The sequence below is a fragment of the Lutra lutra genome, chromosome 10, assembly GCF_902655055.1.
Source record: "Lutra lutra chromosome 10, mLutLut1.2, whole genome shotgun sequence".
Classification (NCBI taxonomy): domain Eukaryota; kingdom Metazoa; phylum Chordata; class Mammalia; order Carnivora; family Mustelidae; genus Lutra; species Lutra lutra.
The window spans coordinates 57755731-57771254 of NC_062287.1; the positions used below are offsets into that span (position 1 = coordinate 57755731).

At 44.3% G+C, this 15524-nt stretch overlaps 1 protein-coding gene and 1 long non-coding RNA gene across 5 annotated transcripts in view; one reads left to right on the forward strand and one right to left on the reverse strand.

Moving 5' to 3' along the window:
- Positions 1-322: 322 nt before the first annotated feature.
- Positions 323-15524, forward strand: part of LOC125079359 (uncharacterized) — a 40336-nt gene continuing 25134 nt past the window's right edge. The window contains exons 1-2 of the long non-coding RNA XR_007121099.1: positions 323-651; positions 4339-4432. This is a non-coding gene — a long non-coding RNA (uncharacterized LOC125079359). The remainder of the gene's footprint in view (positions 652-4338; positions 4433-15524) is intronic.
- On the reverse strand, positions 1542-6756 carry FOLR2 (folate receptor beta). 4 transcript variants are annotated; one of them, XM_047692908.1, is made up of 5 exons: positions 6640-6756; positions 4861-5022; positions 2404-2592; positions 2142-2277; positions 1542-2030 (listed from the first exon to the last, which is right to left on the reverse strand). In XM_047692908.1, exons 2-5 carry the CDS (start codon positions 5008-5010, stop codon positions 1744-1746), a joined length of 762 nt encoding a protein of 253 aa, XP_047548864.1. In that variant the 5' UTR covers positions 5011-5022; positions 6640-6756; the 3' UTR covers positions 1542-1743. The 4 variants fall into 4 exon arrangements, with proteins under 4 accessions (XP_047548864.1, XP_047548865.1, XP_047548863.1 ...); XM_047692909.1 differs by having other exon boundaries at positions 6564-6731; XM_047692907.1 differs by having other exon boundaries at positions 6591-6718.

Genomic DNA, 15524 nt, shown 5'->3' on the forward strand with positions numbered 1-15524 from the left:
TGTAAACTGTAAAGCGCGGCGCCAGAACGAACGGGTATTATTAGCACCCGCCCCCGCCCAAGCTACTCCCTCCAAGACGACAAACTTGAGCCTTTGTGGGCGGGACGCCGACCCGGGAGCTCCCCAGAGCCTGTACGCTCGGACGCCCCCGGGCGCCCAGGGTGGGAGGGGTACCCGGTCGCCGGAAAGGGGGCGGACCCACAGAGGGTCTGGCCCGCCCCTTCCCCCCAAAAAAGACCTAGCCGGTGGCAGCGTCTCCCGGGAGTCCGCTTCCTGCCCCGCCCCTCCGCGCCTTGGCTCCTTAAAGGCGCAGGCTTCCAGCCCGGCTCCCGGCGCGGCCAGCTCTGCGGCCGCGGTCAGCAGATCCTCTTTAACCTGGGAGAGAACTTTCACTTTGCTCGAGTGAACCTGTGTCTGGGTCAGTCCCGACAAGCTCCTTCCTCTATTTCAAATATGCGTTGGCTTAACCCAGCTGGGACAAAGCCTGGGACACAGAATGGGGTCTGTGGGGGCCTTCCAGACTAGGTAAATATAGTAGCTAACAGACAGCCCCGTACATCCCAGTGTCTCCAGACCCCTCCAGGAACTCCGTAAACCATCCTGCACAAACGGCCCGACTTCCCGGTCACTCAGCTCTAGATATGGGGGAAGGTGAACGCCATGAAAGGCGCACCTTCCTGCGACGGGCAGGGGAGGGCCTGGATTAGGAGTCTTCACTCCAGGGTTCTAGGGCTGCCTGGTGTTCTCAGACACTGCCCTGTGCCTCTCTGAGGATAACTGTGAGGGGAGTGTAGAGACAAAACTTCCCCAGGGGAAAAGGGCAAGAGGGAGACCTAGAGATCAACTCAGGCCCAGTTCCTGGGAGCTGGGCAAAGACAGGATAGGCATATCTGGCAATCCCTGGAGGGGACAAAGTTGCCAGAGGAGAGGCCAGGCTCCTGCCCCTAGGATGCCCCTGAGAGTTTCCAACCTTTCTCCATCCAAGCTAAACCAATTGAAGGCTCTTGAGCATTTCCTCTTCCAGGAACCTCCCAGACCGTCTTCTGTCTTCCTCCTCTGAGGGTCCAAGCCTCAACTCTGTCCCTTCAGTCCACATCATGGGTGAACTTTTTTCACCCCCACTGGGAATCCAGAGCCTGGACTCCCATCCCCAGCTTTCCCATTGCAGAACTGAGCACAGAGCCAGGCAGACAGGGCCTGGGAAAAAGGGGGCTATTTGGGGACCAATATAAGTAACAAAGTCCTGGACCCAGCTCTTGTTTGTGGCTACAACAGAGTCCCCGAGGGCTACTGAAGTGAGACACTGTGCTCACATGCTGTCACGTGCTCTCCAGGCAACGGCTTCTTTGTGTTTCACAACCCAGAGGGAAAGGACGGGTATCCCCATTTTGTTGAGGAGGAAACTAAGCGTTAGCCTAGACAGGCAACTGCTTCACTTTGGCATAGTCAGTAGCAGAGCTGGGATTCACACCCAAGTCTCATTTCTCTGATCTGAAGGAATCCAGAAACTGTGGAATCTGTCATCTACCCACTCGAACAAAAATAATTCATCTGACACGGATGTGTCAGTCTTTTTATTTGAGCTGACTGCCAGACAAACCCCAAGGCCCACCATGGAGCAGGAATGGGATGACTGAAGGATAGATAATGGATGGAAGCACACTTAGGGTTCCTTCTTTTGTGAGCCCACCTTGGTCATCGAAACTCAGGACATGCAGACATGATGTCTGGGTAGGGCTAGACTCAGCCCAGGAGCCCAAGCTGCAGCATCAGAGCCAGGCTGAGCAGGAGAGGCTCCACCCCTCGGGGCAGGGCCCCAGCACTCATGGCCATGGCATAGAACCTCGCCACCTCCTCATTGGGGTTGCCCTGGGCCGGGTTGAACCACATCTGGATGCAGCGGCCACTCCCTCGGCTGTAGTTGCTGGCCTGGTAGGAGTGACTCCAGAGGCCCTCACACAGGGCTGCGGGCGTGGGAAAGTAGGTCTCAAAGGTGCGGCAGGTAGTCCCGGCTGGACACTTGTTAATACCTGCAGGCAGAGAGGGTGGACGCAGACATTCAACCCCTGGGCCTGAAGCTGGTTTCTGGCCACCCCAGATCCTCAAACCCCATCTCCGTCCCCACCCGCCACCCCCCTCACCTGAGGTCCAGTCCCAGCCCCGCTGCCAGTTGCTCTTGCAGGTGTAGGAGGTGCGACAGTCCTCCCACCATTGCTGGCAGTCCTCTTTGCACAGGGGCACGTGCAGGAAGCGCTCCTTGCGCCAGCTCTGGTTCACCTAGTGGGAGGAGAGGAGGGAGGGCTCACTCAGCGCTCAGCTGGGGATGAGACATCTCCTGCCACAGCCCTGATGGAGCTGGATGGCAGCTGCAGGGGTGGGGTGGGGAGAGGCAGGGTCCCATACCTCCCGGATCCAGGGCCCCAGGTTGGGGGAGCACTCATAGAGACAGTTGTCCTGGATAAAGTGACGCTTGCAGGCGGGCTCCATCTTGCCACAGTGCTCCCAGGTGAAGTTGTACAGGAGGGAGGTGTCCTTGTGCAGCTCCTGGCTGGTGCTGACTGAGCAGCAGGCCTTCTCCTTCCAGGGAGTGCACTGTATGGGGAAGACACCGACTAAGTGCCCACCCCCCCCCACACACACAAAACCTTCTGCCACCTCCAGCCTCTTCCCATTTGGTTCTTGCTCTCCTGCCTCAGGTGGGTTGTCTTAGAAAAGTTTACTGTGAGGACCCTTTTGTCCTTGACCTCCGGAACTCTCATCCTGGGGGAGATTCAGTCACAATAGGGCTGATCAGGGGTCATGGGAGCCGGAGAGAAACCCCATGTTGGGGGACAATAGCCATCATTGATGTAGCCCTTCACATTTCATAGAAAGTTCTTTGACATATTCGTTAAAAAATAATTACTGAGTACCTATTTCTATTCCAGTCACTATTCTAGATGCTGAGAATATGACAGAGAACAAAACAGACAGAAATATATGTTCATGGAACTTACATCTTGATCAGTGGGGACAGACAGTAAGAAACTAAAAGAGAAAAAATATGGCGTCAGGATCTGATCAATTATATGGAGAAGATTACAGCAGGGATTGGGAAATTGGGGTATGGGATAACTTGAAATTTTAAATAAGGTGATTGTGTGTAAGTCTCACCAGAGAATGACTTTTTTTTTTTTTTTTGGAGGGTGACATTTTGAGCAAAGGAAGAAGGACACGACCTATGTAGTAATTTGTGTTGAGTAACTTTCTTCTCAGCAAGTGTTAAGGTCTCTGTCCCCAGCGGTGAGGCCGGTGCCAGAAATGTGGCAACCCCATAAAAAATATTTGCTGAAAAATGTCAATGAAAGACCTCTCTATGATTTCCTAAATCTAAACCAAACTCCATCTTACATATGGACCCACCATATCCGAGCAAGTTTTTAATACAGACCAGCTTTTTCAGGACTGCAAATATTGTGAAAAGGAGGGCCATGCTCTGTGTTTTGTTTTACCAGAGTTATTCACTGTCTTAGAAAATTATGTCATCAATGTCAACACAGCTTAGAGTACCCTATAGCATTTAAGTTGCCAGCAGAAGGCACCTGTATCGATCTTCATCTGTAGCTGCCCCATTCATAGTGATTTGGTGATGAGAAGCAAATATGCTGTTTGACAGTGATTTTCTGATGGAGTCATGCCCAGGAATTGACATACTGAAATATACTTTATTTTATTATAAGTTACTTTCTTTGTGCTTCTCCTTTGTTTTTGTTTTTTTAAGATTTTATTTATTTATTTCACAGACAGAGATCACAAGTAGGCAGAGAGGTAGTCAGAGAGAGAGGAAGGGAAGCAGGTTCCCTGCTGAGCAGAGAGCCTGATGATGGGCTCGATTCCAGGACACTGGAATCATGACCTGAGCCGAAGGCAGAGGCTTTAACCCAGTGAGCCACCCAGGCACCCCTGTGCTTCTCCTTTGTAGTACAGATAGAGAGTCATGTTGATATTTTTTTAACTTAAATGTGCAGATAGGTTCTATTGGCTTTGAATTTTATTCCAGGATAGAAAAATAGTCTAAAGAGTATTTATTGGGGTGCCAGAGTGGCTTAGTTGGTTAAGTGTCTGCCTTTGCTCAAGTCATGATCCCAGGGTCCCAGGATCAAGTCCCGCATGGGGTCCCTGCTAAGCAGTGAGGGGACCTGCTTCTCCCTCTGCATGCCGCTCCCCCTGCTTGTGCTCTCTCTTACTCTCTCTGGTAAATAAATAAATAAAATCATTTAAAAAATAAAGAGTTTTTATCATAAAAAGGAGACATGGAGTCTCAATAGAGTTACAACTGAACGGCATTCATTTTTACAGAATGAGTGAACGTACAGCACCTGTTGCCTGTATCACAGCCAGAAGAGACCATCTTCTCCACCCTTGACACTCCGTGGACTGGCATATAGGGAAGGTAGGAAGAACCATCCTCGCTAAAATCCCTCACACTCCAAACCTGTCCCTACACCACCACAAGGGCTGCTTATGTCTGAGTGCTCTGTGTGTCCTTGTGCTTCTCTGGTTCCTCATTTTCCTCATTTATGTTATGTGGGGGAGAACATTATCTCCTACATCAAAGGACCACTGAGGGTATGAAATCATGGGCAGTCAACACGACACCGGGTAAGTGCTCGACAAATGATTATATCGTATCTTGCTGACATGGTATTCTCCAAGGAGGCCACCCCTAACATCTTACCATCACCTTACCATCATCTTTCCAGACAGCAATAACCCAAGTTGCGGGGGCATCTGCCAGTTGACCTTCCTCCTCACCCCCTGACTTAGTCTTCCCTGTTAGAACCAGTCCCCTCCCCAACTGGAGCCACACTCCCTCCTCACCTGGCCATGCAGCTTGTCCTCAGGGCCTGGCTTTGCCTTGTGGTGCTTGGCGTCCATGCAGACGTTGAGCAGGTCCATCCTGGCCCGGGCACTGCACATGGACGCTGTCCAGGCTAACAGCAGCAGAAGTGGAATCAGTCTCCAGACCATGTCTTTCTGTCCCTGCAGACACAGCTTTGGTTGGGGAGGCCCACGCCCGAGGGGAGAGACCCTCGTGTAAGGTCCCCCGTGGCCCCCATGTCAGTCTCCCTATCTCCACAGTGAAGGATGGGGTCAGACCCTCTTCCTTCAGGCTGGGGTCCTGAGGCTCCCTGAAGCTGAAGTAGAGAAGGTTGGCAAAGGGGCTCCCTCATCCCAGGATTGGGGCTCGATGAGGATCTGGGATTAGTGGATCGGCCCTGGGAGAGTCTTCCTCAGTTGGAGGCGATGTCTTTGTGCCCACCCTTCTCTCAACTTTACTTAAGAAAAGTAATTAAATAGTTCAGACCCGTGCCCTGCTCCCCTGAAAAGGGCCAGGGACACAGAATGCTCTCATGCCACGTCCAGCAAGCGTGTGCTCTCCAGCATACCCTGGATCACCTGGGTCCCCACACCAGCCAGCTCAGAAATCCACTAGCCTGGGGAAGGCAGTGCCCCAGCTCTGCTGAGTCCTCCCAATCAGCACTGAAGTCACGGATGGTAGCACATGGGGTGCTATTTGGTCAAATAACACAGATATGGAAAGATTGGGGGTTTCTAATTTTTACTTCCTCATACTTTTTCTTTCCCTGTTCTTTGAAAGCCATTTCCTTCCTCCACTCCATAATAACACTGGTCTCCTCGGCAATCTCTAGGCTAATGCACCAGATTCCTACCTTACCCCTCAGAAAACAAGTGCAGAGATCCGTGGACCTGAGGGACAATATAAAATACTCCATGGGGGCACCTAGGTAACGCAGTCGGTTAAGCATCTAACTCTTGATTTCAGCTTAGGTCATGATCTCATGGAGCCTGCTTCAAATTCTCACCCTCTCCCTTTGCTCTTCCACACACCCCATCTCCCGTGTCTCTCTCTCTCCCCCCTCACCCCAAAATTAATTAATGAATTAATTAGTTAATTGATTAAAATAAAAGTACCCCATGTTGGAGCAGCCAACTAGACAAGTGCTTAGAGTCCTGGAAGTCACCCAGCACAAGTGCCGCCCACTTCTCTTTTCCTGACTGACCCTCAGCCCCCCACTCCCATCTGTTAAAGATCTGTTCCTTTGGGTTGACAACAGAGACTGCTTCCTCTCTCTCACCATCCCACATCCACACAAAGCCCTGGCCAAGCGTCCTTCCAAAAACATTTCTGGAATTCACTTCCCTTGGCTTGGGGTCAGGTCTTCCCTCCTCCCATTTCTTCCCCTAAAGGCACCTTCCCCACAGGAGCCCAAGGGATCTTTCTTTTTGTCTTTTTAAGATTTTATTTATTTAGGAGAGAGAGAACACTGCAAAAGAGCATGAGCGGGCAGGGCGGGGTGGGGAGGGCGATATGTGGGAGGCAGAGGGAGGGAGAGAAGCAGGCTCCTGGCTGAGCAGGGAAATGAAACAACACAGAACTCCATCTCTTCACCCTGGAATCATGACCTGAGCCAAATGCAGATGCTTAACCCACCGAGCCACTCAGACACTACACCGCCCCCACCCTGTCACCCCACCCCCGCACCGCCCAGTGTCCTTGTCTCCCTTTCCTCCTTAGGGCATCTTGCCTGAGCCTCCTTTGCTTCTGGGAGCCCACACAGCTGTGTCTTGACTGACCTCTTTTCAGGCTGGCGATGGCTCCAGGTCCCTGGACTTTCCCTAGTGGTCTCTGACCTCAGCCAGGATACACTGACTCTAAGAGCTGTGATCACCAAGGAATGTACTTCCCCTTTCCGCTCTCAAATGTTCTTCCTTCCCTTTCTTCCAGGCCCCACCCATGCAAGGCTCCATCAGCCAGTCAGTGTATTCACTCCTGTTTTCATTCATCTCTTTGTTAATTTATTCGTTATAGGATTCACACACTCAACATTCATCAAAACTTAGGGAAGCTCATCTCTAAGTGGGATCTGAATTTTTGAGGTACCCCAAATAGTTGTTAGGATGAAACTAGCTTGAGGGGCATGAGGCACAGTAGGGAAGAACCCAGGCTTTAGGGTTAGGCCATGGGTTCCAGGGACAGCTCCATCCCTCATACAACCTTGGGAAATATCAGTGAGACTTTTGGAGCCTTAATTTGCTCACCAGAGGATTGTTGAGAATTACATATGAAAAAGCCTGGCACAACACGAGTAGGCTTAAATGATAGCTATTGGATTAATTTTTGAGTAACGAGATAAACACGGTTAGAGGTTGAAGTACCAAAGTCCAGTTTAACAGAGAAAAATTGTCTCAGATCTGATAAATGATGTAATATAATAGCTCACCACCTAGCATTTCTGTAAACATAATTAAGCATTTTTTATAGCCTTTTAAAAAATTGTGGAAAAACATGTTATATAAAACTCACCATCTTAATTCTTTTTAAGGGTATGATTCAGTAATGTTAAGGGTATTTATGTTGTACAACCGATCTCCAGAACACCTTTGCATCTTGTAAAACGGAAACCTCATTCTCATTAAGCAAAAACACCCCATTTCCTCCTCTCCCTAGTCCCTGGCAACCATCATTCAACTTTCTGTCTCTATGAATGGACTACCCTGGCTATTTCATGTAAGTGGGAATCACACAGTATTTGTCTTCTTGTCACTGGCTTATTTCACTTTGCATAATGTCCTCAAGGTTCATCCCTGTGTCAGAATTTCATTTCTTCTTAATAACTGAATAATACTTCCTTGTATGTATCTGCTACATTTTGTTTATCCATTCACCCACTGATCAATTCTGGGTTGCTTCCACCTCTTGGCTATTGTGAAGAAGGCTATTGTGATGGCTGGTGTACAATTATCTTTCGAGGACCCTGCTTTTAATTCTTTTGAGTATATATTCAGATGTGGGATAGTGGGATCACATGGTAATTCCATTGTTGAGGAACTGCCATAAAATTTGCCATAACAATTGTACAGTTTTACATTCCCACCAATAGTGTACAAGGGTTCCGATTTCTCCACATCCCCACCAACACTTGTTATTTCCTGTTGACTTTTTGTGTCTTAATAAAAGCCATCCTAGTGGGTGTGAGGTGATATCTCATTGTGGTTTTGATTTGCATTTCCCTGATGATGAGTGATGTTGAGTATCTGTTCGTAGGCTTTGATCATTTGTACACCTTCTTGGGAGAAACGTCTACCCAAGTTGTTTGCCCATTTTTTGTATTACACATCTTTCTATTGTTATGGAAGCTCTCTAGTTCTATTTTCTGGATTAACCCCTTATCAGATGTGTAAGTTGCAAATCTTTTCTCCCATTCTGTAAGCTGCCTTTTCACTCTCTTAACTGTCCTTGGGTGCCCAGTTTCCATTTTGATGCAGTCCAGTTTATCAAATTTTTTCCTTTTGTTGCCTTGGTTTGGCTGTCATATCCAAGAAATCATTGCCTCATACAATGCCATGAAACTCTTCCCCTGTTTTTTAAAGAAATTCTATAGTTTCAGCTCCTACATTTAGGTCTTTGATCCATTGTGAGTTAATTTTTATATAAGGTATAAAACAAGGGTCCAACTTTATTTTTTTGCATGTGAATATCCTGTTGTATGCCAGCACTGTATATTGTAAAGACTATTCTTTCCCCCATTGAATTGTCTTGGCACAATTCAATTTGTCAAAAATCTGAACTCTCAGTTCTATTTCATTGACCCACATATCTACCTTTATGCTACTATCACACTGTCTTGATCATTGTCACTTTGTAGTATGTTTTGAAACCAAAAAGTGTGAGTCTTCTAATTTTTTTTTTCACGATTGTTTTGGCTGTTATAGGTCTCTTGCGTGTCCATATGGATTTTAGGATCAGATTGTCAATTTCTCCAAAAAAGCCAGTAGGGATTTAGATAAGAATTGAGTTGAATCTGTAGATCAGTTTTGGGAGTAATAACCTCTTAACAGTATTAAGTCTCCTGATGATGAACATGGGATATCTTTCCATTTATTTAGGTCTTAAATTCCTTTCAACAGGGGCACCTGGGTGGCTCGTCATTAAGCATCTGCCTTCGGCTCAGGTCATGATCCTAGGGTCCTGGGTTCGAGCACCACATGAGGCTCCCTGCTCAGTGGGAAGCCTGCTTCTCCCTCTGCCTGCCTCTCCCCCTGCTTGTGTTCCCTCTCTCGCTGTGTTTGTCTCTCTGTCAAATAAATAAATAAAATCTTTAAAAAAAAAAGTTCTTTCAACAATGTTCTATAGTTTTCAGTAGACAAGTCTTTTACTTTGTTAAATTCACTTCTATGTCTTTTATTCTATTTTATGTTATTGTGAATAGTTATATTCTTAAATTCATTTTTCTATTGTTCGCTGCTAGTATATAGAAAAACAACTGATTTTTTTTAAAAGATTTTATTTATTTATTTGACAGAGATCACAAGTAGGCAGAGAGGCAGGGCGGGGGGGTGGGCAGGGCGGAAGCAGGCTCTGCTCTGAGCAGAGAGCCTGATGTGGGGCTCAGTCCCAGGACCCTGAGATCATGACCCCAGTGGAAGGCAGAGGCCCAACCTACTGAGCCACCCAGGCGGCCCATTTTTTATGGACTAATAGTCTTAGCTACAACTTTTTTTTAAAGTAATCTCTGCACCCAAAGTGGGGTTTGAACTCAACACCCTGAGATCAAGAGTTGCTAGCTCCACTGACTGACTCAGCCAGGCGCCCCCAGCTACAACTTTTGTACAAAGTTGAATAGACAATGATAAGCATGGACATACTTGCTTATTATTGGCATTAATGGAAAAGACTTTTGGCATTGACTATAATGTTATCTGTGAGCTTTTCATACCTTTATCAGGTTGTGGCAATTCACTTCTATCCCTAGCTTGTTCCATGTTCGGTTTGGTTTTGTTTTGAATTATAAAAGGATTTTCGATTTTGTCAAATGATGTTTCAGCTGAGGCAATCATGTGGGTTTTGTCCTCTATTTTAGTAATATGATATTTCAAATCAATTGATATTTGGATTTTAAACCAACTTACACTCTGGGATTAATCCCACTTGGTCATGATGTATAATCCTTTTTATATGTGGCTGGATTCAGTTTGCTAATATTTTGTTGAGAAGATTTACTTCTTTATCCATAAGGGATATTGGTCTGTAGTTTTCCTGTGATGTCTTTGTATGTATTTTGTATCAGAGGAATATTGATCTCATAAAATGAGTTGAAAGTGTTTCCTCTTCTTTTTTGAGAGAGTTTGTGACAAAATGGTATTAATTATTCTTTAAACTGTTGGTAGAATGCACCACTGAGGTAGTGGGAGCTTGAACTTTTGTTTGTGGGAAGTTTCAAAATTATGAATTCAATCTTTTTGCTTGTTACAGGTATAGATTTTTTACTTCTTCTTAAGTCATCTTTGGCAGTTTGTGTCTTTCTAGGAATTTGGCCATTTCATTTATGACATCTAATTTATTGGCATGCAATTGTTCAGGTTATTCTCTTACAATGCCTTTTATTTATGTAAGGGCAATAGTGTTGTCTCCTCTTTTATTGCTGATATTAGTAATTTGATTCTTCTCTCTTTTTTTCTTGATCAATCTAGATAATAGTTTATCAGTTTTGTTGATCTTCTCAAAGAACTAACTTTGGGGGGTGCCTGGCTGGCTCAGTCAGTGGAGCATGCGACTCTTGATCTTGGGATCGTGAGTTCAAACCCCATGTTGGGTGTAGAGCCTACTTTTAAATAAATAAATAAAGCCAAAGAACCGACTTTTGGTTTCATGGATTTTCTCTATTGTTTTTCTATCCTCTATTCCATTTTTAAAAAATTTTTAAAAGATTTTTATTTATTTATCTGACAGAAAGAGAGTGACAGAGGGAACAGAAGCAGGGGGAGAGGGAGAAGCAGGCTTCCCGCTGAGCAGGGAGCCTGACCTGGGGCTTGATTCTAGGACCCTTGGATCATGATCTGAGTAGAAGGTAGATGCTCAACCAACTGAGCCACCCAGGCACCCCTCCTCTATTCCATTTATTTTGTTTTCCTCTTAATTATTAACTCCCTTTTGTTCATTTTGGTTTTATTTTGCTCTTTTTTGTTTTTTAAGGAAGTAGGTAGGTTATTCATTTAAAATCTTTCTTCCTTTTTGATACAGCCCTTAATAGCTCTAAATTTCCTTCAAAACAGTGCTTAGTTGCATCCATAAATTTTACTATTTTCATTTTCACTTCATTCATCATATTTTCTAATATCTCTTCTAATTTTCTAATATTTCATTCATTATTTAGGAGTGTGTTTAATTTATACATTATTTGTGAACTTTCTAATACTTTCTTTTATTAATTTTTAATTTCATTCCCTTGTGGTCAGAAAATATACTTTGTATTTCACTTCTTTTAAATGTATTGGTGCCTTTTTTATGGCCTAACATTGGATATCCCATATGCACTTAAGAAGAATGTATATTCTTGGGATGCCTGGGTGGCTCAGTTGGTTAAGCAGCTTCTTTTGGCTCAGGTCATGATCCCAGCGTCCTGGGATCAAGTCCCACATCGGGCTCCTTGCTTGGCAGGGAGCCTGCTTCTCTCTCTGCCTCTGCCTACCACTCTGTCTGCCTGTGTTCACTCTCTCTCTAACAAATAAATAATTTTTTTTTAATCTTTAAAAAAATGAAAAAGAAGAATGTATATTCTCTGTTGTTTGCTGGCATGTTCTATAGATCTCTGCTAGATCTAACAGGGTTGCTAGTGTTGTCCAAGTCCACTTCCCTGTTGATCTTCTGCCTAGTTATTCTATTCATGATTGGTAGGGTTTATTGAAATTTCTAACTGCTGGTTTGTTTGTTTTTTTAAGTAATCTCTTTGTCCATGGGGCTCAAACTCATGATCCTTTGCAAGATCGAGAGTTATATGCTCTACTGACTGAGCCAGCCACATAGCCCTCTCAACTACTATTTTTGAACTATGTATTTATCTATCCTACTCTGTTAGTTTTTACTTCATGTATTTTGGGATTATGTTATTAGGTACATTTATGTTTATAATTGTTATGTGTTCCTGATGGATTAACCTTTTATAATTACAAAATGCCTATTTTTGCCTCTTAACAATTTTTGTCTTAAATTCTCTTTGTCTGAGAACATTATAAACTTTTGTTTAAGATTATTTATTTGAGAGAGGGAGAGAGAGCAGGGAGCCCACAGGGGGACTCGATTCTGGGACTCCAGGATTATGACCTGAGCTGAAGGCAGTCGCTTAAACAACTGAGGCACCCAGACACCCCATCTGATATCATTATAGTCACTCCAGCTATCCTTTACTCATTTTTTGCATGATATATATTTTTCTATCCTTTTTGAGTCATGTAGAGAGTGTATAGTTGGGCAATGATTTTTTATCTGCCAATCTCTGTATTTTATTGGGGAATTCAGTCCATTTATATATAATGTAATTACTAATGATGTAAGTTTTACAGCTGCAATTTTGTTTTATATATTTTTTTAAAGATTTTATTTTTAAGTAATCTATACCCAACATTAGACTTGAACTTACAACCCCTAGATCAAGAGTCACATGCTCTACTGACTGAGCCACCCAGCTGCCCCATATATGTATTTTTTGTTTTTTAGTTCCTCTATTTCTCCGTCACTTTCTTCTTTTGTGTTTAATAGATATTTTCAAGTGTGCCATTTTAATTCCTTTGTTGTTTCTTTTACTATATTTTTATAATTTTTTCTGAATAGTTGCTCTGGCATGGGGCACCTGGGTGGCTCAATGGGTTAAGCCTCTGCCTTCGGCTCAGGTCATGATCTTAGGGTCCTGGGATTGAGCCCTGCATCAGGCTTTCTGCTCAGCAAGGAGCCTGCTTCCCCCCACCCCCCGCCTGCCTCTCTACCTACTTGTGATCTCTGGTCATCATCTTGGGGTCCTGGGATTGAGCCCTGCATCGGGCTCTCTACTCAGTGGGGAGCCTGCTTCCCCCTCTCTCTCTCTACCTGCCTCTCTACCTACTTGTGATCTCTGCCTGTCAAATACACAAATAAAATCTTAAAAAAAATAGTTGCTCTGGCGTTATAATTAAATCATAATTTATAATAATTAGTTCAGATTAATACTGAGTTTCAATAGTGTTCAAACCTTACTCCAATATAGCTTCATTCCTTCCCCTACTCCTTTGTACTTTGTATTATTGTTATACAAATTTCATCTTTAGACATTATAAACATATCAATACTATTTTATAGTTAATATTTCATGAAGCTGTCTTTTCCCCTTAAATAGGATAAGAAAAGAATTACAACATAAAAACATTTATACCATATTTTATATTTCTGTATGTAGTAACCTTTACTCGTGCTCTTTATTTCTTCATGTGGATTCAAGTTACTGCCTGATGTTCTTTTCATTTCGACCTGAAGGACAACCTTTAGTATTTCTTTTAGGAAAAGTTTGCTAGTGACAGATTCTCTCAGCTTTGCTTTATTTGGGTATATGTCTTAATTTCTCCTTCAATTTGAAGAATAGATTTTTGGTTACAAAATTCTGGGTTGACAGTCTTTTTCTTTCATTACTTAGAATATGTCATCCAAATTCCTTTTGGACTTCGTAGGCATCCTTCCTTCCTTCCTTCCTTTCTTTCTTTCTTTAAAGATTTTATCTATCCATTTATCAGAGAGAGAGCACAAGCAGGGGGAGCAGCAGACAGTAGGGGGGGGGGGGAGAAGCAGGCTCCTCACCGAGCAAGTAGCCCTACATTGGGACTTGATCATGACCCAAGCTGAAGGCAGACGCCCAACCAACTGAGCCACCCAGGCATCCCTGGACTTCATAGTTTTTCTAATGAGACATTAACAATTGATCTTACTGAGGATCCTTTGTAAATGATGAGTCATTTTTCTATTACTGCTTTCAAGATTTTCTGTTCATATTTCAATAGTTGACTCTAATGTGTTTAAGTGTGAATTTTTAAAAAGATTTTATTTATTCATTATTCATTTGAGAGAATGGGAGTGAGAGGAGAGCACAAGCAGGGGAAGCAGCAGAGGGAGAGGGAGAAGCAGACTCCCTGCTGAGGGAGGACCTGATGTGGGACTCAGTCCCAGGACCTGAGCCAAAGGCAGATGCTTAAACAACTGAACTACAAAGGCATCCTAAGTGTGAATTCTTTTGAGTTTCTCTTACTTGGAGGTCATTGAAACTTAGATGTGTAGATTAATTTTTAGTATGAAATTTGTCCTTGAAATCAAGTTTTTGGCCTCAATTTATCCAAATATTATTTATGCTTTTATCCTCTCTCTGCTCCTTCTAGGATGCTCATTGTTAATATTTTCATATGCTTAAAGGTATTCCTACAGGTCCCTGTGTTTCCCTTCATTTTTCTTCCTTAAGTTTGTTCTTTGTTCTTTTTTTTTTTTTTTTTGAGATTCTGTTTTCTTTCTTTTTTTTTTTTAAGATTTTATTTATTTATTTGACAGACAGAGATCACAAGCAGGCAGAGAGGCAGGCAGAGAGAGAGAGGGAAGCAGGCTCCCTGCTGAGCAAAAAGCCCGATGCGGGGCTTGATCCCAGGACCCTGGGATCATGACCCAGCCTAAGGCAGAGGCTTCAACCAACTGAGTCACCCAGGCGCCCCAAGATTCTGTTTTCTTAAGTAATCTCTGTACCCAGTGTGAGTCTCAAACTCACAACCCTGAGATTGAGTCTCATGTTCCACTACCTGAGCCAGCCAGATGCCCCTTTATTGTTTGTTCTTAAGAATGGACAATTTCTACTTTCAAGTTTGTAGATTCTTTCTTCTGTCACTTCAGATCTGCTGCTGAGCACCTCTAGTAAAAAATGTTCAAATTCAGACTTTATTTTTTTCTTTAAAAAGCCGCTTATAGTTCCCAAAAAGTTGAGGGGAAGGTATAGGGATTTCCCATGTACCCCCTGCCCCCAAACATGCATGGCTTCCTCCATTATAACACCCCAAACCAGAGTAGTACATTTGTTACAATTGATAAACCTAAGCTGACACAACTTAATCACCTGAAGTCCATAGTTTACATTACAGCTCACTCTTTGTTGCACATTCTTTGGGTTTGGACAAATGTATGACACATGTTATTGTCACATAGAGTATTTTCATTACCCTAAAAACACCCCCTGCTCTGGGGTACCTGGTTGACTCAGTCAGTAGAGCTTGGGACTCTTGACCTCACGGTTTTAAGTTTGAGACCCATGTTGAGCATAGAAATTATTTTTTTAAAAAATTAAAATCTTTTGGGGCATCTGGGTGGCTCAGTGGGTTAAAGCCTCTGCCTTTGACTCGGGTCATAGTCCCAGGGTCCTGCATTGGGCTCTCTGCTCGCCAGGGAACCTGCTTCCTCCTCTCTCTCTCTCTGCCTGCCTCTCTGCCTACTTGTGATCTCTATCTTTAAAAAATAAAATTGGGGCGCCTGGGTGGCTCAGTGGGTTAAGCCGCTGCCTTCGGCTCAGGTCGTGATCCCAGGTCCTGGGTTCAAGCCCCGCATCGGGCTTTCTGCTCAGCGGGGAGCCTGCTTCCTCCTCTCTCTCTGCCTGCCTCTCTGCCTGCTTGTGATTTCTCTCTGTCAA

Bases quoted from the DNA above. Each gene is read 5' to 3' on its own strand.
- FOLR2 (XM_047692908.1), bottom strand. From the start codon at position 5,010: ATGGTCTGGAGACTGATTCCACTTCTGCTGCTGTTAGCCTGGACAGCG. The intron at 2,593-4,860 runs GTGAGGAGGGAG...TTCCCCATACAG, and splicing joins AGGACAAGCTGCATGGCCAG to TGCACTCCCTGGAAGGAGAA. The intron at 2,031-2,141 runs GTGAGGGGGGTG...CTCTGCCTGCAG, and splicing joins GGGCTGGGACTGGACCTCAG to GTATTAACAAGTGTCCAGCC.